Consider the following 21,922-nt stretch of genomic DNA (forward strand, 5'->3'; position numbering starts at 1 on the left):
TCCGCCACGCCTCGTCATTTTTTTTTACCTCGCTTATTTGGGAGGGGTGGGGGCGCAGTGGTTAGCGCACTGCGCCTTGGTGAACCCGACCAAGTTGAGTTCCACTGAAGGCGTGTGACGTTGAGTGCTCATGCTGGGGAGGCGGAGAGAGAGGGGAATGGAGAGAAGAGAGAGAGGTGGGGAACGAGTTGAGAGGGTGGAGAATGAGTTGAGAGGGTGGGGAATGAGTTGAGAGGGTGGGGAACGAGTGGAGAGGGTGGGGAATGAGTTGAGAGGGTGGGGAATGAGTTGAGAGGGTGGGGAACGAGTTGAGAGGGTGGGGAACGAGTTGAGAGGGTGGGGAACGAGTTGAGAGGTTGGAGAATGAATTGAGAGGTTGGGGAATGAGTTGAGAGGGTGGGGAATGAGTTGAGAGGATGGGGAATGAGTTGCGAGGGTGGGGAATGAGTTGCTAGGTTGGGGAACGAGTTGAGATGTTGGGGAATGAGTTGAGAGAGTGGGGAATGAGTTGAGAGGGTGGGGAACGAGTTGAGAGCGTGGGGAATTAGTTGAGAAGGTGGGGAATGAGTTGAGAGGGTGGGGAATGAGTGGGGAGGGTGGGGAACGAGTTGAGAGGGTGGGGAATGAGTTGAAAGGGTGGGGAACGAGTTGAGAGGGTGGGGAATGATTTGAGAGGGTGGGGAATGATTTGAGAGGGTGGGGAATTAGTTGAGAGGGTGGGGAATGAGTTGAGAGGGTGGGGAATTAGTTGAGAGGGTGGGGAATTAGTTGAGAGGGTGGGGAATGAGTTGAGAGGGTAGGAAATGAGTGGAGAGGGTGGGGAATGAGTTGAGAGGGTGGGGAACGAGTTGAGAGGGTGGGGAACGAGTTGAGAGGGTGGGGAACGAGTTGAGAGGGTGGGTAACGAGTTGAGAGGGTGGGGAATGAGTTGAGAGGGTGGGGAATTAGTTGAGAGGGTGGGGAATGAGTTGAGAGGGTGGGGAATGAGAGGGGAGGGTGGGGAACGAGTTGAGAGGGTGGGGAACGGTGTTTAGAGTCTAGGGTGCAATCGAGAGTGAAGAAGACGGAGAGCTTGGAGGCTTTATAGATCGGAGAGAAGGGAGGAGGAGCTGAGGGTTGTGGGGTTTTTTTCATCTTCGGCGGAAATTCCAGGGCACGTGGCCACGCGGCAGCTATTTAGCAGCGTGGATGCGGGGGGGGCAGCAGTGCCCTGCAGCACTCACACACAGCGGGGTGAGGGTTATAGGGTGAGTGGTAGGGGTATAGGGTGAGTGATGGGGTTATAGGGTGAGCATTAGGGGTATAGGGTGAGTGGTATGGGCATATGATGAGCATTAGGGTATAGGGTGAGTGTTAGGGATATAGGGTGAGTGGTAGGGTTTTTGGGTGAGTGGTAGGGTTATAGGGTGAGCATTAGGGGTATAGGGTGAGTGTTAGGGGTATGGGGTGAGTGGTAGGGGTATAGGGTGAGTTGTAGGGTTATAGGGTGAGTGTTAGGGTTATAGGGTGAGTGGTAGGGGTATAGGGTAAGTGGTAGGGTTATAGGGTGAGTGTTAGGGTTATAGGGTGTGTGGTAGGGTTATAGGGTGAGTGGTAGGGGTATCGGGTGAGTGGTAGGGGTATAGGGTGAGTGTTAGGGTTATAGGGTGAGTGGTAGGGTTGTAGGGTGAGTGGTAAGGGTATAGGGTGAGTTGTAGGATTATAGGGTGAGTGGTAGGGTTATAGGTTATAGTGTGAGCATTAGGGGTATAGGGTGAGCATTAGGGGTATAGGGTGAGTGGTAGGGTTATAGGGTGAGTGGTAGGGTTATAGGGTGAGTGGTAGGGGTATAGGGTGAGTGGTAGGCATATAGGGTGAGTGTTAGGGGTATAGGGTGAGTTTTAGGGGCATATAGGGTGAGTGACAAGCCAGTTTATAGAGTACTAGCTTGCTTTCCCATCTTCGGACGGAAGCTGTCATATTTACGAAAAAATTTAGCAGAGTATCATTGTATCTTGGGTAAATTTAATGGCAGTTAATCTGCCACAAAACGAAGTCATAAAACACTTCACTGCTGTTCACTGTAGCACTGTATTGATGGCAGTGATTTTTGCACAAAACAAAGTCATAAACACTTTACTTCATGTCACTGTAGCACTGTATATAAACTGACCTTCAATTTGTTCAAATTCACTGCTCTGATATTTTATTCTCTTCTGCTTTTGGTCGCTGGGGTTGAAATAAATTGGAATTTCGATACAATATCTGGAAAATCACCGAGAAATGTCTATTTTAACATAATGTAAAAGGATAAATTAGACTTACCTTTTATCTCAAGTGCTGACGAAATAAATAAAGACACGAAATCCACTTTGTTGCTGCGTAGAATTATTTATTAGATTCACTTTCAATAAAGAAACCTCAAACTTAAAGCGAATTTGCGTGACGTCACTCCACAGCCCCCCTCAATAATCATGAGCATGTGACGTCACTCCACATGGAGCACCCTCCCCCCCTCATGAATAATAATGAGCAGGTGACGTCCTCCCAATGGACACCCCCTCCTATTAATAATAATTAGTGGGTGACGTCACTCCACATGGGGGGGCATGCGCCTCCTCCCGCCTCCTCGGCGTCAACTGACAACCCTCACTACAAAGGCAGAACCCTCACGTCACGCGATCTCCGTAGCGCTGTTGAGACATTGAAGTAAAAAGGACGTCGTGATGCACAAGGGATTATAACCTTTAAATGAAATAAGTCTGTCACCGCGGCCTTACAAATTGCACACGAATTGATGCAATGAATATATCACGTCGCGGTCTGCTCTTCGCTTGCAAGTTTCAGATTTACTGCAATACACCCGTCTTTGGACGGTTAAAAGGCGAGTTCAAAAATAGTTATTAAAAATGAACGTCTGGTAGTTCACGAGAATCGGTGCTATCAAACTTGACTGCTGATGTCGAAACCAATCCAGAATTTGCTTATGTGGAACCAATACTGAAATTATGCACTTCTAGAGGAGCTGACAGGATGTGTAAATAAACACCGGTTTTAACTTAAAAGGACAGATATATTTGATGTGCCATGTAGAAGGGACTTCGCCTGAAACGTCAACTGTTATATACGTTTCATTCTAAGGCCACACACACGTGCACTGCAATTTCCGATTGCGTTGAGTTGTTCTGTTAATTGTGCCTAAGGGGCCGTCCATAAATGACGTCACGCACCTGGGGGGGGGGGATCAAACACTTGTGACGATGTGTGACGAGGGGGGGGGGGTTGAGAAATGTGACGTCACATTAAAATGCGCAACTTTAAATAAATATAGACAACACGTTCTACTTAATTAAATGGACGTTTTAATAAATGTTTTATCCTACAACATCAGAGTGCAGCGCCACATTAAATACGCACTACAATGACAATAGTTTAAAGCGATTTGAAGCATGTTTTATTTGGGGGGGGGGGGCAGAGCTTTGTGACGTCATATTTGAGGGGGGGGGTTGACTTTTTGTGACGCCGTATGACTGGGTGAGGGGGTCAAAAATCGTCCAAAATCGCGTGGCGTCATTTATGGACGGCCCCTATGTCGTACGTGTGCTGAACTTCTTTCGCACCGTACGTGGCCAATCGTTGCTAATCAGAGTTACAGCCGGAAGCAGCAGTGGCATCACCGCCAGATGGATTCATTGCATCTCATGTCGCCGCGGGACCGCAGAGTTTAACCCCCAGGGGGTCGGAGCTCCTCCAACAGAGGAACAGCAACAAACGAGACCAGTCTCTCTGCTGAAGCCCCTCTCGTCGTGGGCATTTAGTTCAACATTGTTACCGTGCTATACCGTACATGTGTTGAACTTCTTTCGCACCGTACGTAGCCACCAACCGTGCTAATCGGAGGTTGCGAGGAGGAGGGAAGTACAGTACAACAAACTTAACAAAGAGCCCCCGTGTCGCCTGAAGCAGACTGTTGGTGCAATACTCTTAGGTTTTTTCGGTAAAGTCACGTAGGAAAAAAAATAATAATAAAGATAAATAATAAAAATAATAGAAGAAATAATAGAAATAAAATAGTAAATCACGACGTTTCGGAGGCAACACAAGCTCCGTCTTCAGGTGGAACCGTCACAGCACGATTGCTGTATCAAGTGAAGAGAAATCCCAAGAGACCCGACCATGTATATATACTGGTTGTTGGGGCAATTGCTGTTAGCGAGCACCTATGAAGGCCGGCACGGCACACGAGGGGGTAGGTGGGTCAGAACCACGCCCGGCCGCCTTTGTCTCCCCGGTGGCGATGTTTTTCCACACCGCACCAGGTACTCGTTTGAGGTTGAGTCGACCTAGGGGAGGCCCAGGACTGGTTCAGACAATCACCACGGGCGTTGGTGGCCGTGAACGGGAATCGAACTCGGGTGGCCGGGTTCGTGAGCGCAACGTAGCGCTAACCGCTGCACCACCGCTCCCCCACTACAACACGCGCAACACACACAAAGAATATCCCCTAACCGCTGTAGAAAATCAAAGCGTGCATTCAACCACGAACCACCACCACCCCACTTATTTAATAGCCAGTGCGCTCTACCAAATCTCAGCGCCAGACTCAAGAGGGCCCAACCTCCGTAGCCCCCTAACCATGCTAACAAAACCAATGGCTGCAGAAGCAATGCCCAGTCTGCATAGCCTAACCGCTCTGTGAAATCTAAACCTCCATTAGCCCCTTGCCCGGCCACAAATCCTCTAATTAATTATCTGGTGACGCTGCTGTTGCTGCGTTGGCAGTGGTGTGTGTGTGGGGCCTTTCACACATGAGAAATAAATAGTAGGCAACGTTTCGAGAAACGGCCCTTCTTCAATAGCACGTAGACAGAGATGGAGTAAATACTAAATAGTAACGGTCGGTAGACTGACCCACAATTGGCACCATTGATCCTTATACCATTGATCCTAATTGGCACATGAATAGGTAAGCTATTGAGTAACATACAAATCCTTCAATACTGCTACTAACTTTAATAAAATAAAATAGTATTTCTACATACGTTCCTTCGTATTCAAAGTTACATTATAAATGAAAATGCTAGCAATTCTAAGCATTTCATAAAAAGTCCCATGAGCATCCTGTCGAATACCTGGGCAGTGTGCTTATGATCAGCTCTAACCCCAAAACAAACCTGTATTATGGATATTGGTCGCGAAAGCCTACGTGTTAAACTGACTCCGGTTTGACAGCAGAGGTCTCACTCCGAATCAGTGAAGCGGCATTATCTTTACATTGGATGCGTAACGCTGCTGTGTGGAAGCTACCTGGTCTGTCACTCCACACAAAGCTTTGGGTCTTCTCGCTTACGGTCACATGCCCTCCCTTCTCGACGCTTTGTGAAACGTGGAACCCCCCTAATGGAACATCTGCGCCGGTTAGAAGCATTGAGGCTGGCCTGCCTACGATCTGTGCTGGGTTTATCCAGGACGGATTGTGTGAGGAGCTCCTCCGGCAGGCGAGGCTGTGTGGGGGCCGCCTCCCCGCTCCCTGCGAGCGGGCGGGGCGCGACGTCCACCCCCTCCACTCCCCCCTCCTCCTCGTTGGCTGCCTCTCGCCGGGCCCCCGCCAATCGGGTGATCGCCCCCCCCCCCCGCGCCAACGCCCTCTCTGAGGGACATCGTTAATTGGCTGGCTCACCACCGCCCGGGGTTATCCCCCACACGCCCACGGACACCACTACTAAACGAAGCGGTGGCGTGCACGCGCGCGCCCCTGCAGGCGCGTGTTTTACACAAATGCCGGCGCTAATCAAAACAAACGGCGGCAGTATGAATATGCGCGCGCCCCTCTGGGTGGCTAAGCCCTAATCTGCTAGCACACAAAGGCTAATACTAAAGGGCTGTATGAATACACGCGCACGCCTAGCCGTTAATGCTCTTGCCGTTGTGTAAACACGCTGTGTAAACGCCGGCGAGCGGGTTTATCGCACCCCGCCCTATTTACTCACGCGGCACACTGCAGGCGCGAGTTTTGCACACATGCGCGTAAACACGCGCTAGCATCGGCGACCGTGTATGTTTTAATACACGCGCGCCCCACACACACAGCTCAAATTACCAACACCGCACCGACGCTGCAGCTCTACGCTCGCTCTCTCGCGCACACCATCTCCCCGCGCAGTCGCGCCACACACAAATCGCAGACACCACGTCGAGGTTCTACCCATACACACAGAAATCACACTGCACCGATAGTCTGAACTAAAGTTTATTAACGGCGCAAATACACACTACCTGGAGGTGGAATATTTCGCGAGGAGAGCCTAGCCTAACTCTGCCTATGAACCCAGTCACACAAACGTCCAACCACGTACCTCGAATCTGGACTCACAGCGTCCCACGGACGCTGAGAGAGTCGGAGGGAGGAGGACGAGAGAAAACTTCACCTATCACTGCCTCGTAGCAGCACTCGCTGGCATCACACGGATGCTGCAAGCGGCTCGAGGAGGCAGGACGGCAGGGAGTGGGTCTTGACGGCCCAGAGGTTGCAGACAACTGACCGAAAATCGTCCGGGGCCCCCCTTTTTATTCTCTAAACTTCAAAGGCCCAGGGTGACGTCATACCGCCCAGCCAATTGTGCGCTTACCTGCGCCCTCGCACTCTTGTTCCTCATTTCTGCCAGTGACGTGCAGTGAGGTCAATGGCTGGGGAGGCACTGGCTCGTGTCAGAGCCAGATTCACACACTGAGGGGGGCGTGGCCTCACGGAGGGGGGCGTGTTAGACACGTCCCCCTCAGTGAGGCAGATGTGATAGCTGCCTCCCCTGGTGCTTTTTCATTGCAGTTTCATGACGAGACCAGCGAGCCTAAATATCTTTATACACATACGTGAAATAAGTTACCTGGAGTATGGAAGGCAAGGACATGAAATGAAGGGGTCTACAAACATTACATTGGTGACATACTGAGATAGTAACGGGCACACGCTTATTGCCGCGCTCCATCCAGTTACTGAGGGGTTGTGCAATCCGAGGGGAGGCTGAGCTCGTCGCTGCCTCACCTCTCGTCTCTTCCTACATTTGCAGCGGAGCTCCGCAAATTTGGCGATTTTTACTATAAAAATGATTGGAATCGTACAGAAATGACATTTATAGCATAGATCAGTGGAAAAATCTTCATATTTATTTTATTCTTTTTTTTTACTTTTCGTAACAGCTATTTTCATTGGAGTATGACAGGTGAGGCTCTGCCTCCCCGGCCTCCCCTGACCGCACGTCCCTGCTTTCTGCCATGGCCTAATCCCCTCACTTCAAAGGGCTGGGATGGCTATTTGTCCCGCACGACCAATCGTGCTGCTACCTGTGGTTATTGCCCCCTTGTTACCGCGTCCTTCCTCGAGTGCCGTGGCGGCGGCCCCGGCCACCCATTGTTCCTCGTTGCAGATTGTCTGGAAGGGCTCTTGTGCTTTTGCTTGCTTAATATTCCGCCCTCCGTCCTCCCCCCAATGTTGTAACTCATTGCGTTTGGCACAGGGAACCTTTTCTTTCTGCGCCCATACAATTTTAAGCCAAGTTTAGGGGCATCGCAATGTAACCTGTCCTGCGAGGGTCGGCCAATCTCCTGGCACCGGGAAACCATGGGACTCTCCCTCTAGGGGCCCTTCGGATTAAAACCCGATGTGCCAGGCAACCCCTCCGCCAGGACACTACGTGGGTGCGCTGCGTGAGGGTGGCGTGTTTAGTGCAGGGGCCGGGAGGGAATTGCGGCGCTTGCGGAGTTGCTCCGCGGTCGTGGCACCACAGCTGCGTTGGCTGGGTCATGTAGCCACCGCGTGTCTCAGCCACCACGTGCCCCAGCCACCGCATGCCCAGCCACCGCTTGCCCCAGCCACCGCATGCCCAGCCACCGCATGCCCAGCCACCGCAAGCCCAGCCACCGCTTGCCCCAGCCACCGCATGCCCAGCCACCGCATGCCCAGCCACCGCTTGCCCCAGCCACCGCATGCCCCAGCCACCGCATGCCCCAGCCACCGCTTGCCCCAGCCACCGCATGCCCAAGCAGCTTCTGTTTGGCCAGATAGAGAGGGCTAAACGGGCACAACACTGGCTAGAGAAGAGATGGAGCTGATGCGGTACGGAAGGATGTGGAGCTGAGTGGACTGGTACCAAGGGTGTCAAAATCGGCCTATGTGGAGGAGGCTCGTGAAGGACGCTGCTACTGGGCAGTTGGAGGCAGTCGCCCTTCAGCAACGGAGGCAGAGGAGCGACGCTCACAACAAGTGGAGCGCCGTGCGGCTAAAATACAGCAAGTTGGCACAACGGGTACATCTACCGGACATCTCAGTCAGCCGACTCATGGCACCTGCTGGGTCTGTCTCAAGACAGGGTTACACCTAATAAATGAAAATGATAAGGGGTTGACAGGTTTGTATTCATATGTATTCACAAGCAACTCCGGAACGTGTCCTTCGTGAATAACGGGGGAATTCTCTATAGGAAATGTAAGCAAATCACTACAAATAAACTAAAAAATGTAGTTTATTTGTAAACCAGATGAAGCCAACTGAGCTATTAGTTATTTTCAGAAGCGGCCTGGCCACACAAATTGTAGCTCAACGAAGTAGCATAGTGCACCTAGCCTGGCACAGGCACCGTGCGTGGTGACGTCTCGGTCACTCAGCGGCGAATGGCGGCTGTCGGTATTGGCATCCTAACCGCTGTAGAGAATGTAAACGGTCCAGATGCTACGCACTCCGGGTCTCGGCCAATCCGCACTACCAAAACCAAACGGTGAATAATAAGCCGCGCCCATTTCTTACCCCCCTAACTGCTTTACGAATTCTAAACACTCCGCAAGCCCCTCCTTCACCCACCCCCCCCGAAGCCAATCCGCTCTACGAAATCTAAACACTCCGCAAGCCCCTCCTCCATTCATCCCCCCCGAAGCCAAATCCGCTTTACGAAATCTAAATACTTTGCAAGCCCCTCCCCCACACCCCAAGCCAATCCGCTCTACGAAATCCAACAGCGCTCGGGTTCCGTCCACCATTTTGTCTTCTGCTCAGGAACAAATCCCCACGCGGGCCGCTCCTCCTCCTCCTCGTCGCCGCGCTCCTCACCATCACCACCACCACCGTGTCGAGCGACCACCTCAAACATCGTCAACTTCGAGCAGAGCATCATGGCCGAGTACGTGCGCGTGGCGGACGACGAGAACGAGGAGCCCATGGAGATCCCGTCGGAGGAGGACGGCACGGTGCTGCTGTCGTCCCTCACGGCGCAGTTTCCCGGCGCCTGCGGCCTCAAATACCGCAACCCCGACACGCGCAGCCTGCGCGGGGTGCGCCTTCTCGAGGGGGTCCTGCACCCCCCCGAGGAGACCTGGGGCAGCCACATGTACATCGTGAGCTACCCGAAGGGTACGGGCGGTGAGTGAAATGGGAGGAGGAGAAAGGCGTGGTGGTGGTGATGGTTAGGCCTGCAGCCTCGGCCTTGTTGAATACGATTTGGGTTTTTTGGTGACGATGTTGCTGCGTTGGGCAGTGGGGGTCATACGGGGAGGGGGAAAAAGCAGCAAAGATTACAACTCTGAACGTATTCCGAGTCGATAACGCTGGCCTTGGAAAGTATACGGTGTGCGACGTTTCCGGCCATGGGGCTTTAACAGGGCACATGGAGAGGCCTCGGAGTGCACAGACCAAAGGCTGCCCATGTGGCATTCCCCGAAACGTCGTTACTTGCTTTTGAGTTTTAAATGTCGAATGCGAGTCTTTTTTTTTATGGGGGTTAGTGTTTCGGGGGTTTTCATAAGGAGTATAGAGGGAGTGTTAAGCTGTATAGGGGGTGCATGGGTAGTATGTTCGGTGTAGTGGGGTATTCATTGTTGGAGTAGGGATATTGAGATAAGGGTGAAGATTTGTGAGTAGTGATAGAGTTATGTGTGAAGTTCAGCTCTGATCCATACATGGAAGTGACTTTGCTTTCAGCATTAGCATTAGTCCTTCAACATCGGCATTGCGCCCATTAAGGTTGTTGGTGACGACGATGCTGACCTTTCCATCCTTATGCCTCCAACCCCCCAACATTTTCTCCCCCCGCCCCCACCCCCCTCTTGTGTGCCCCCCTATACACATCCCCCCCTCGTGTGTCCCCCTATCCACATACCCCACCCTCTTGCGTGCCCCCCTATCCACATCCCCCCGCCAACTCACAGACAACAAGCGCAAGATGGACGAGGCTGAGATGTCGAACGTGGCGAAGGTGAAGCGCTCGGTGCAGAAGACCTCTGACCTCATCGTGCTGGGGCTGCCCTGGAAGGCGTCGGAGCAAGACATCCGTGACTACTTCAGCACCTTCGGGGAAGTACTCATGGCCCAGGTACCACCCCTCTACCCCGTGCAGTACACTTCTATATATACGGGCAAAAATGTTTTGTCTGATTCTGCCTTGTGATGGGACTTGGTAGGATGAACGATGACGTTTATAAGGGGCACGGGGTGACCAATAAGGTCTGAATTTTTTATAATGAGGTAGGGCACTGATAAGGGGTTGACAGGTATGTATTCACAAGCAACTCCGGAACATATCCATCGTGAATAACGGGGAAATTCTCTATAGGAAAGGTAAGCAAATCACTACAAATAAATAAACTAAAAATACACTTTTATTTTGACCAGATAAAGCCCACTGAGCTATTAGTTATTTTTCAGAAGCGACCTGGCCACACAAATTGTAGCTCAACTAAGTGGCATATGTGGAAGTGTATATCTGCCAAATAATCTCGACGCATGTTGAGTCTAAATGTGGAGGGAAAACCCGGAGGATCCGGAGGGGAAAAAAATCCACAGCTGCCACTGCAGTTCTCACACAGGATTTTCACTTCACAGGTCACTGCTTCGATTCCATCTCCCCCCACGTGGCACTTGAATTGATAGTACAACATTTTTCCCCTGGTATCCGTTACCGATAACTGACTTTTGGAACCGGTGATCGATTCTGAAAGCAGTCACCATTTAACAATGCTGCTACTGCTACCCCACACCAGTACAGTAAAATAGTCCTGGCACGGTGTAATCTACCACTGATCTAGCCATGTGCCTCCGTGGTAGAGAAAGCAACTCTCCTTCCACGCTTTTACCAACACTCACTAATCAGCATAGCGAAGTATGGTCTATTAACCCACACAGGTGTGGATAGACCTTAATCCAACAGTGGATTGAAAAAGAGACGTACCGATGGTAATTATGTACGTACAGTTTGAAAGGTTGTTATAAGAGCTTGGGAAGACAGAATGGAAGGAAAGAAGCAAAAAGAGAATAGTTGTGACCTTGCAAGCGCATGGTGGTTGAACAAAGTATGGGTGAGGCCGTCCTCAACATGGGTGAAGGAATCAATGAGTGGAAGTTCTTATGGAAAGGCTTTTGCATTTGGTGTTGAAAAATCGGACTTATGTACGTTACTTATACAGGATGCTCTCGATTATCCACGGTAATGACGGGGAGAACGGCCGCGGATAATTTAAATTTGTGGATAATCCAAAAATATATCAATTTTCCACGGATTTCTATGCCAAAAACCACTAATAAAGGTATAAAATGTATTCTTTGGAACGAATGCTAACGATCGACCAATCAATGTGCGTGATCAGTGATAACTTTCCTGCTCCCGTAGTTAATCTGCAAATAGGATTAACCGCACGCGGATAATGGAGTCCTGTACTTATATTTAGTGACTTGCTTACCGTTTTCTCTATTTTGCACTCCTCACATTTTGTTTTTGTCATGTTGTAACTCCTGATCCTGTGCCCCGACTGGACATCTGTGATAAAGAGCTTCATAGCTCATCGAATTCCTCCGCCTGCAGTCTAAATGAAGATTGAGATTTTGAAATGTATCCGTCATGTGTTTACAGTAGAGTGGTGATGTTGCTATATGTAATCCCAAATTAGTCTTTTTCAGGTAATTTTTTTTAGCATTGGGATGTTTTTTGTGGTGAATATGAGTTGCGCTGCGTTTTTTTTAGCAACTGAGGAAACCCCGTGCAGAACAGGGGGAGAGAACGTAATAAATTTGCGACGCTCTGATGGTGTCGTTTCACGTGCACGCACACGCCCATTGGTGGTGCGAAAAATCTTCACGCACGCCTTTGGTTTCTTTTGTTTGTGCGTCCATCCCTTTCCTCCGCATAGGTTAAGCGCGACATCAAGACGGGCAACTCGAAGGGCTTCGGCTTCGTGCGCTTCAGGGACTACGAGACCCAGCTCAAGGTGCTGGCCCAGCGGCACATGATTGACGGGCGCTGGTGCGACTGCAAGCTGCCCAACTCAAAGGTCAGTTGCTGCTTTTTATCTCCGCGGTGGTGCCGCGGAGATGTTATCTCCCTCTCCTGGTATGCAGGAGGTTGTGGGTTCTATCCTGACCCTGACTGACCCCTGTATATTTGGCGTTTGCATGTCTCTCCCCATGGTTGTGTGGGTTTTTCTCCGGGTCCTCTGGATTTTCCCTCCACATTTCGAATCAACGTGCGTGTAGATTATTTGGCTGCTATCAATTTCCACATGATAAGCCACTTCATTGAGCTAGCATCTGTGGCCAAGTTGCTTCTGAAAAAGAGCTAATAGCTCGGTGGGCCTTACCTGGTAAAATAAAAATATTAACTTCCATTGCTCGCGCCCTCCTGACTGTAGGCCCATACACACACGGGTAAAAAAAATCCCGGGAGCTCCAGAGGTCACCACTTAAATTCGATCTCGCAACGTGACTGTTGAAACATTGGTGAATTTTTACGAATCCCCCTCCTCCTGTCTACCCTGTGGTATAAATGGGTACAACGCAGCTGATGGGCAGGTGTTGAGCGGTGGGGAAAATGTGTGGGTACTTCCGCACCTTCCATGATGTCTGGCCAGAATGCTGTCCAGAGGGTGGGCTCCAGGGCTCGCTTGAGTGGAGGCACTCCCACCTGCGGTGGTGCGAGCGAACAATTGCAGGGCTGCACATTAATTTAACTTTTTAATAACGACGTCGGCTGTTAAGACCAGTGCTGTTAGCTGGCAATCCACTGCTGAATGAAAGCTCGCCCCCCCGCCACATCGTGTCGGTCATGGGGATTGTTTACTGTACCTCACCATGCTGGTCGTTGAAGGGGGGGGTGGTTGATTAAGATAGAGGCCCAGAACCGCTTCAACTGTCACTCCCCACCAATGTTTTGACTTGGGCAGGAATCTAACTCTGGTTGTAGAGTTGGTCACAGTGCAGAGCAAGAACCAAAGGGTATTGTTATTATTACTCCAGTAGAAGCTGGGCTAGCGTCCACTCGTGGCATAAGTTAGGCTTGGGACGATGCTTGCCGTAACGTCGAATAAATAAGGGAATTATGACGATGGGCGTTCAGAAATTTTGGTGAAATCTTACGGGTGGTCAAGAAGCACTCGTAAGTCGTTTTTAATTGATCGTGATAACATTGCGAAATTGGTGATTAATTACATCAATATAATCGTTAATAACAACCTGCAGCCAGTATTACGATTCACGGGGGTCAGGCCCCCGTAATGATACGAGACCAAATTTGTGTCGTAAAGAACCCTCTACCACCCGACACAGCCAAACATTAAATTGTCACGTGTTGCCCGAGCGTATAAAGACGGGACAGTTATTGTTTCGGCTCACTTACCTTTTAAGTCGAAGAACAATCTTCGCAAACAAATTTAGCAGTTGGACGGTATCTAAATTGAGCTGAAACGATAATATTTGGTGTGCCACTAAACCCTTTGGCTCTTGTTGGGTGGTGGAGGGTTCTTAACGACACAGATTTGGGTCACATCATTACCCGGCCTAAATTCCAAAAGCCCATTGCGAATCCTTAACGTAAAGACACTAGGGCTCAGGCCACGGACCGCCCGCAGAGGGCGGGCACAGTGATGACTTCATGCCGGCCATGTTGCAGGAGTGATGTCATGCCGGCCATGTCGCACTTGGGGGTTGTCTTCCTGGCAGGTGAATGGCTGGTGCAGTTGGAGTGATGACATAAACCCTAGCAACGGCTCTTACGTGAGTGAGCGGTTCCGGTCTCACTGCAACACCCATTTGTGCATTGGCTTGCGGTCCGTTTTCTCTTCGGACGCATTTTGAGGAACATATTGCAGTCGTCGGCTGCTAGACTTATGGCAAGAACATAAGGCGGTCTTCTGTACTTGGGGGATAGGGGGGGCTGTGGATATAAGCACTCTCCTGTGATAGCCAGACCAAGCTACGCTTAAATCTGAAGTGTGCTTGTTTCAATATCAGAAGTTGGCCATCATCTTCCCCCCCCCCCCAGCAGTGAATTGAGAATGTGTTGCTTATATTAGAACGGTGTCTATATCTCAGTTTCGACTGTGCTATGAAATTCCCACGAACGTTTCTTGCTTTATCCACCGTGGTTATGATGGATGGGGGGGTTGGGTTGTTAGGTTGCCATGATGTGGCGGTACTCCGAGATCCACAATGACCTTGTATAACACGCTCGGCAAAATATTGTTACGTCTTGATGAGTATTGATTGTTTAATTTTTCTAAAATATAAAAAAAATGTTGACGTCTATGGAACAAAAAATTGCTATAATGAAAGTTCTGAATAAATAGCTATATGACCTGTTAAATTTATTAGTTTAATGTGTTACGAATTGATTGGAATGGTGGTCATGCCATTACCATCCTCGTAGGTTTTTCAATTAATCTTCATTAGCCAGGATCAATCCACTGCTGGATTCCTGTAAGTAACTTTCTCCTGTGTAACTTGCGGTATTTCCCATTTCAAGCATTCGAGTTTGTACAGCTGCATTGATTGTGGAAGGCTTATTTATGGCCAGACCTTTGAACTACATTTTACTGAAAGTCCAACAAAGCACAAAATACGAGCTAGTTTTTAAAAGTTATGGGAGACGGATATCGTGATGGTCATCACATCGTGAAACTTGATATCCTATCGTGGAAAATCATATCGCAGCAACCCTGAGTTTATACAGCACGCATGACGATGCCATACCTGCGTGAACCACCAAGCTCACGTCGGATTGATCCACAGCAGCAGAAGGTTGCGGCAGCAGTCGACATTGGCGGTGGTGGTCGATGATGTTTTACCGTATCGCAGAAAATTATTCTGCGGTGACCCTAGTTGAGTCGTACCCTGACCAGACGATAACTCGTGTGGGTAACACCCCCTCCCTACCCTTGTCTCATGAGCAGCAAGTCGGCGACGCATTCCGTAGCCGTAAGATCTTCGTGGGCCGCTGCACTGAAGACATCACGGCCGACGACCTTCGCCAGTTCTTCAGCCAGTTTGGAGAGGTCACCGACGTCTTCATCCCCAAGCCCTTCCGCGCCTTCGCCTTCGTCACCTTCTCCGATGACCAGGTTCGCTCGCTCGCCCGTCCACTCGCTCGCCCGTCCACTCGCTCGCCCGCTGTCTTGCTTGCTCCCTCGCTCGCTCACCCGTCCACTCGCTCGCCCATCCACTCGCTCACCCGCTGTCTTGCTTGCTCCCTCGCTCGCTCACCCGCTCTGTTGCTTGCGTGCACCAGGGGTGGGGAACTTTATCCAAAACCGGGAGGCAGAATCAGATTTTTCAAACCTTTAGATGAGCAACTGCTCCTCTTAACACACAGCTGGGTCGCTCATGTTACTTGCCAAAAGGCCTTTACAGTGCCAGATGTGACTGACTTTGATACACTGTAAGTCCGTTGCTGTTGCCAGATTGAAATAATAGTATCTGATTCAAAGTCAAATGAACATTGAGGCAGTGCTCATTTCTGTTGAGCCCTGAACCAGTGGTTGAAATACAACCTCTTTAGATGGAGGCGAGTCTATAGCGGAACCACTGTTGACACAAAAGTAATGCCCACTTCATGGACCCCAGAAGGATAATGGGCTAAGTCAACCCCCAGCCAGGATTTGAACTCGCAACCTTCCGATTGCGAGCCGCTCGCTCTACCGCTGAGCCACATTGGCCTGTTTGCGATTTCGTGTGGTTAAAATTTCTCCATTGGAATTAACCTAGCAGTTACCTTTTTCTATCGCAAACCGTGGCTAGGACCCTCCTGAAAAAGTGTGAGACTTTCCTGGCTTAACGAGTGTAAGAATGGCGTTGATTAATATTCTTACGGTGGTGGAGAACTATCGTTTGCGGCCCATTTCGAAGTGGTGGGCCCTGCGCAGCCACGGGCCGCATGACCGCAAGTCCCCCACGTTTTGGCGTACAACCCTCGCTTGCCGTTCAACCGTTGCACACCAGGTCCTTGTACAGACAAACCTCAACTACCCTCTCGTCAGCTGTTAATATTCTGCAATCCAGCACGTTGGAGGCAAAGATTTGCGGTCGAAACGTCGTCACCGGGATGAGAACAGCAACTCGCTTGCACCCGAGAAGAACCCTGTTTAATCACGGGAGGCCAGAACTCGGATTAAAGCTCTCGCGAGCACGGCTGTGCCGGTCCAACGCTCCGACTCCATCACCGGCTGGTGAGAATGAAAGACGAGGTTTGCCTGTAATCCGCCCCTCCCTCTCGTTCCCGCCCAGATCGCCCAGGGCCTCTGCGGAGAGGACCTCATCATCAAGGGCACCAGCGTCCACATCTCCAGCGCCGAGCCCAAGTTCGGCTACGCACGCGGCGACAACTTTGGCGGCGGCGGCGGTGGCGTCGGCGGCGGTCGCTACGGCTCGTACGGCGGCGGAGGCGGCGGTTTCGGGGGCCAGGGCGGGTACAACATGGGCGGCGGCGCCGGCGGTTACGGGGGCATGGGGGGCATGGGCGGCGGGGCCGGGGGCGGCTTCGGCGGGGGCGGGGGCGGGATGCCGGGCGCGGGCGCCGGCGGCGGCGCGGGCAACATGAACTTCGGCGCGTTCAACATCAACCCGGCTATGATGGCGGCCGCCCTGCAGAGTAGCTGGAACATGATGGGCATGCTCGCCAACCAGCAGGGCGGGACCAGCGGCGGCGGGGGCGGCGGCGGGGGCGGCGGTGCGGGGGGCGCCCCGGCGCTGACGGGCGGCGCGGCACAGCAGGGCGGCGGCGCGGGGGCGGCGCAGGCTCAGAGCGGCGGCGCCGGCAGTGTGCAGGCCGGGGCCGGTGGGGCGGCCGGGGCGGGGGCTGGCGGGGCCCAGGCGTCGGTTCCCATGGAGCAGGGGAAGGCGTATGGCGGCGGCAGCAGCGGCAGCGGGGGGGGCGCCGGAAATTCTGGGTACGGTACGGGCGGGCAGAGCGGCTCGTTTGGCTGGGGCTCCGGCGCGGCTGCCACCAACAACACGGGCAACAGTTTCGGCACCAGCTTCTCCAGCATGGACACCAGCAAGTCGAGCTGGTAGTGCTGGGGTTAGTGAGGGTGGGCGGGGGGTGGGTTTGTACGGGGGATTGGGGGGGGTTCTTTTTAGAGAGGTGTCTGTGTGACTAGGTGAGGAGTGAGGGTTTAGTGTTTTTCGTTGTAGGATGGGAGAGAGACGAGAGCTGTGGGGCTGGAGGATGAGCGAGTCTGTTGTTGTGCCCCAACTGAGATAGTTGGAGGCAAGAATTTGGTGTGGTTGATTTTTGGACGAGTTTAAGTTTAGTTTTAATTCCTTGATTTTTCTTTTAGATTTGGATGCTGTTGAAAAATATTACACATGGTAGCGTCTGTAAACTGCAGAAGAAAGTGAAGGTGGGGGTGGGGGAGCTAAAAAGTAACAGAACCTGCCTGGACACGGGATGTAAAACTGGCACCTAGCGCACGCATTCTTAACTCCTCAGCCAAGACGTGTCGTACACTAGACGCAATGCTCTTTCTGTCGTCGTGCTGCTGTCTTGTCGCTACAGAAGCGTTAGTCTGGCCCGTTGCAACGTGTCGCGTCGTCGCTACCGCTCGATAACGTCGCCCCGCGCGTTTTTGTGCGATTCGCATCGCTGCCGTGTACTTGTGACTAAAACCTTCTGAGAGTCTTTCACCAGGAGCCGGGTCCGGTAACCGAGCGAGACGGCCAGGGAGAGCCACGGCAAACGCAAAACCAGAAGCTCGTTAGCCCATGGACCCCCGCGGCATCGCCACCACCAACCACCCAATCGGCCCACCCACTCATTGCCAACAGCAAAATTCAGGGTGATGGCTCACGTGCCAAGTCGCCACCAGCACCACCAGCCACCAGTAGCAGCACCTCCACCAGCACCAGCAAGCGCCACCAGCAAGCACCATCAGCAAGCAGCACCAGCAGCACCAGCAGCAGCACCACCAGAGCGACCGGCCCCAAGGTAACGCTGCGGAGCGTGGTGGTGCCTGGTGTTCACGGCCTGAAGAGGAGGAGTCGTCTGTGTGTGAAGATGGCTGGTGGCTGGCTTGACTGGTGACTGGCTGAGTGGAGGGCTGGCGAGCGAGCACACTGGCTGGGTCTTTGTCTTGGATGATGAGTGACTCCGTTGGAAGCTGGTGGGAGGACACGCGCGTGACTGTTCTTTACGGTTTGACCGTTCGCTTGAACGAGTGGTGGTGGCGGCGGCGGGTGGCGGCTGGCTGATGGTGATTTGGGTGGGTGGTGGCTGGTGATGGTGCGGCGGGCGCCTGGTGGAGTTTGGCCGTTTGAATGAAGATTGCGTGGGACACCCCCCCTCCCGGTGTTTAGAGAAAGTCCTCGAGCGGACTTTGCAAATTGATCGGTTTTCCCCCTTCCGCTCGACAAAGTATCGGCAAAGTAAAAAAAACAGCAACAAAAAAGTCGCTGTGCGATCCAGCCACACAAATTGTTGCACCCCCAAGCGAAGTCGCTTTACTCTTGAAAATACACAAACGCCAATTTACTCGGCTTTCCCAAACCCCCCCCCAACATTTACTTTTACAAATAGGTGGCTCCACGTTTGCCCCGACCGTATTTTTTCTCTTGAAAACAAAATTGTCGCATTCGGGCCCTACTCCATCGACAAAACAAGTTGTCGATTCCACGCATAGATTTCTCCTTTTTTAAATTAAGTTCTATTTTATCATCAACCCCCCCACCCAACACCACAGTTTAAAACTGAATCGTGAGACTGAACAAAATGAAGTTCACATTTGTGATGCTGGGGTGCGGCTGGCGTTGGCTTCCAGCGGGGGACAGTTGCAAGCGGGCCCTGGTGAATACATGGTTACTTACGTCTGATAGATTTGGTTTGTTTTCTATGAGCTGTAAACGAGCGTTGGGTCACGTGTTATGCTTGTGATGTGCCCTGGAATGTGGCGTGTGGTGATGGCGTGCTGTTGTGAGTGATGTGGTGGTGTTGGCCTGTTGGTGTAGTGTTTGCGTGTGTGGTATTACTAGTGTCCTGTTTGCATGCGTGTGGTCATGTTGACGTGCGTTTGTGAGGTGTTGGGGTGTCTGTGTCTACTTGTGGGTGTCTGCTTGTGTGGGTGTCTGCTTGTGTGGGTGTCTGCTTGTGTGGGTGTCTGCTTGTGTGGGTGTCTGCTTGTGTGGGTGTCTGCTTGTGTGGGTGTCTGCTTGTGTGGGTGTCTGCTTGTGTGGGTGTCTGCTTGTGTGGGTGTCTGCTTGTGTGGGTGTCTGCTTGTGTGGGTGTCTGCTTGTGTGGGTGTCTGCTTGTGTGGGTGTCTGCTTGTGTGGGTGTCTGCTTGTGTGGGTGTCTGCTTGTGTGGGTGTCTGCTTGTGTGGGTGTCTGCTTGTGTGGGTGTCTGCTTGTGGTGTGCGGGTGTCGGTGCGTGTGGTGTGTTTGGTGCTGGCGTGTGATGGTATGCGTGTGTTCACGTTGGGATGGTGGTGTTGGTGTGTACCCACTTGTGTGTTGGTATGATGGCTTGCGCATGGTGTGTCCGTGTGTGCTGTCAGCACGTCTGTTGATGTGTTTGTAGCATGCATGTGATGTTAGTGCGTGTGTGTTGTGTGGCGTCTGGTGTTGGTAGTGTGAGTGCGGTGGTGGTCCCCTGTGCGCGGGCAAGCGTGTGCAAGCGTGTGCAAGCGTGCAAGTCTGCGTGCGAGTCTGAGTGTGCGAGTCTGAGCGTGCGAGACATGAGCGTGCGAGTCTGTGCGTGTCTGTGCGTGTCTGTGCATGCGAGTGTTAACATTCCAGCGGGAGTCCTAGCTGCATCAGTGCGCCGTCAGTGTTGTCGGAACGAGCGCTCGTGGTTGGCAGCGCTTGCTCATGGCCGCACCGCCACACTTCCTGTCCCCTGACTGTCTGTGGCACGAGTTGTCCGTCATCTGCCTCCTTTTTTCAATAAACTCGTTGGTGTTACCGCAAAGGCTGTCTGGTGTCTTGGCATTTAACGTCATTCTGCGATAGTTAAAAATCCAAAGTAAACGAGTGTCTGCTCAAGCAATTTGTGGAATTGTTGAAGTTACCCGTGTGTCAGCTTGAGGAATAGCAAGGTTTAATACGATACGAGGCCGTATTATCCAATAGGCACTGCGTAGGGCCTACGAAAACTTACTTTTTTTGTTTATATGATAGAACAGAACCAAGATATCTTGAATAAATATATAGAAAGGATAGGCACAGTGTATATACAAAGAGGTAGGTGTCTTGTTTGTTTTGTCAAGGTGCGATAAACTCGCATTGTCACGAGATTTGAGAACACTTGTAGAATCGAAAATAAATACCATGTTGAATTGGGATGAATTGAAATCTTTCAACATTTCCATCGACTTTGACAGTGATATTACTGTCATTCACTGTCATCTGATCAGTTTGACGTCAGGAGTAGAATCAATGCTCATTCCATCATACTTAGGTGTCATGATTTCAGACACTGGTTTTCATAACCTCATGCCAAGCGATCAATAATTTCATCACAAATGGTTGAGGAAAGGTAATAATTCCCCTGCATCTGAATGTGATCTGCAAGCAATGGGTCGAATTCCGCCTAGACAAGGCCGCCCAAGAAGTTTCCATTGGAAATTGACTCCTGCAACAATCCTCAAAACATCAACCCAGTATTTACAAGATGTTTATTTTTTTATCAGTTTTGTATAAATTTTGGTGCTCTAGCATCATGGATAATGCTTTGATGTGATCCTTTGTTCATTAGCAGTAATCCTGGTGCTTGCATTCTTCCAATCATCAAAGCCAATTTGCAATTATTTACGGGACATATTGCTGCGAAACAGAGGTGTGGACTCGAGTCATGTGACTTGGACTCGAGTCAGACTCGAGTCATGAATTTGATGACTTGCGACTCGACTTGGACTTGCATAACAATGACTTTGTCCCACCTCTGCTGCGAAATAGTTTTCACAAACGGCAATACTCGACCAGTTGAAGGTGAGTCCATGAGCCATTCTGGACATTCTGCCCATTTCCCAAGTGCCTGCAGAACAATTCCTTGTTTACAGACATTTCCACCAAATTTTATACCTGATAAGGGGCCATCCATTTAGTACTTACGCATGGAGGGGGAGGTTTAACCAAAATGCGTACGCTTGCATGTGGAGGGTCTACTGACAATGTACGTACGCACAGGAAACGGTGGGGGGGGGGGTTGAAGTCTCGATAATTTGTCTACATTGGCCTTCAAATGAGCCACAGTTCAGTTTCTTCAGCTGTCAGACAAGTACTACCGGGAGAAGTGGGACTGTGGGAGAGGTGTCACTCGTATGCCACCGTACCCCTGACTGCAGCTATCACGCAGCTCAGCAGTGAGTCTGACAGTCTGGCGGCCTGCCCCATGGATTACACATCCTTCAATCTGGCCTCACTGCAGACTGCCGCTGGCTCAAGATTTTAGCGACACGAGCGCATTCACACGACTGAGTCTTCTGACAGAACAATCAAAAGCTGGACGATGATGATGATGACGTCAACGACGCTGTGGATCTTGAGACGGCGGCCCAGCAGACTGCAGCTCACGCTGCTGTGCTCCAGCCTGACATGGCGCGTGTTGACGAAACTCTACAATACGTCACCTGTTCGACTGGGTTCAGTCGGCGTTTGAACCTAGCGGACACGAGACAAACTTTTAAAAGGTACGCAACTTAATTATTTAA

The 21,922-nt window shown here is 51.3% G+C and overlaps 1 protein-coding gene across 4 annotated transcripts; it reads left to right on the plus strand.

The window, feature by feature from the left end:
• The first annotated feature begins 8,999 nt into the window (after nt 1-8,999).
• LOC144945109 (TAR DNA-binding protein 43-like) lies at nt 9,000-17,311 on the plus strand. Of its 4 annotated transcripts, none has more exons than XM_078873372.1 (6): nt 9,000-9,388; nt 10,174-10,337; nt 12,148-12,288; nt 13,952-14,005; nt 15,181-15,348; nt 16,511-17,311. In XM_078873372.1, the coding sequence occupies exons 1-6, from the start codon at nt 9,142-9,144 to the stop codon at nt 17,294-17,296; spliced, it is 1,560 nt and encodes a 519-aa protein (XP_078729498.1). In that variant the 5' UTR covers nt 9,000-9,141; the 3' UTR covers nt 17,297-17,311. The 4 variants fall into 4 exon arrangements, with proteins under 4 accessions (XP_078729498.1, XP_078729499.1, XP_078729500.1 ...); XM_078873373.1 differs by having other exon boundaries at nt 9,000-9,379; XM_078873374.1 differs by lacking the exon at nt 13,952-14,005 and having other exon boundaries at nt 9,002-9,388.
• Nucleotides 17,312-21,922: the final 4,611 nt, after the last annotated feature.

Source organism: Lampetra fluviatilis, chromosome 36 (assembly GCF_964198595.1).
Source record: "Lampetra fluviatilis chromosome 36, kcLamFluv1.1, whole genome shotgun sequence".
NCBI lineage: Eukaryota > Metazoa > Chordata > Hyperoartia > Petromyzontiformes > Petromyzontidae > Lampetra > Lampetra fluviatilis.

Excerpts from the sequence above, each read along its gene's own strand:
- LOC144945109 (XM_078873372.1), top strand. The coding sequence starts at position 9,142 with ATGGCCGAGTACGTGCGCGTGGCGGACGACGAGAACGAGGAGCCCATG. Across the intron at positions 10,338-12,147 it reads GGGAAGTACTCATGGCCCAG|GTTAAGCGCGACATCAAGAC; the intron begins GTACCACCCCTC and ends TCCTCCGCATAG. Across the intron at positions 12,289-13,951 it reads GCAAGCTGCCCAACTCAAAG|GTGAATGGCTGGTGCAGTTG; the intron begins GTCAGTTGCTGC and ends TCTTCCTGGCAG.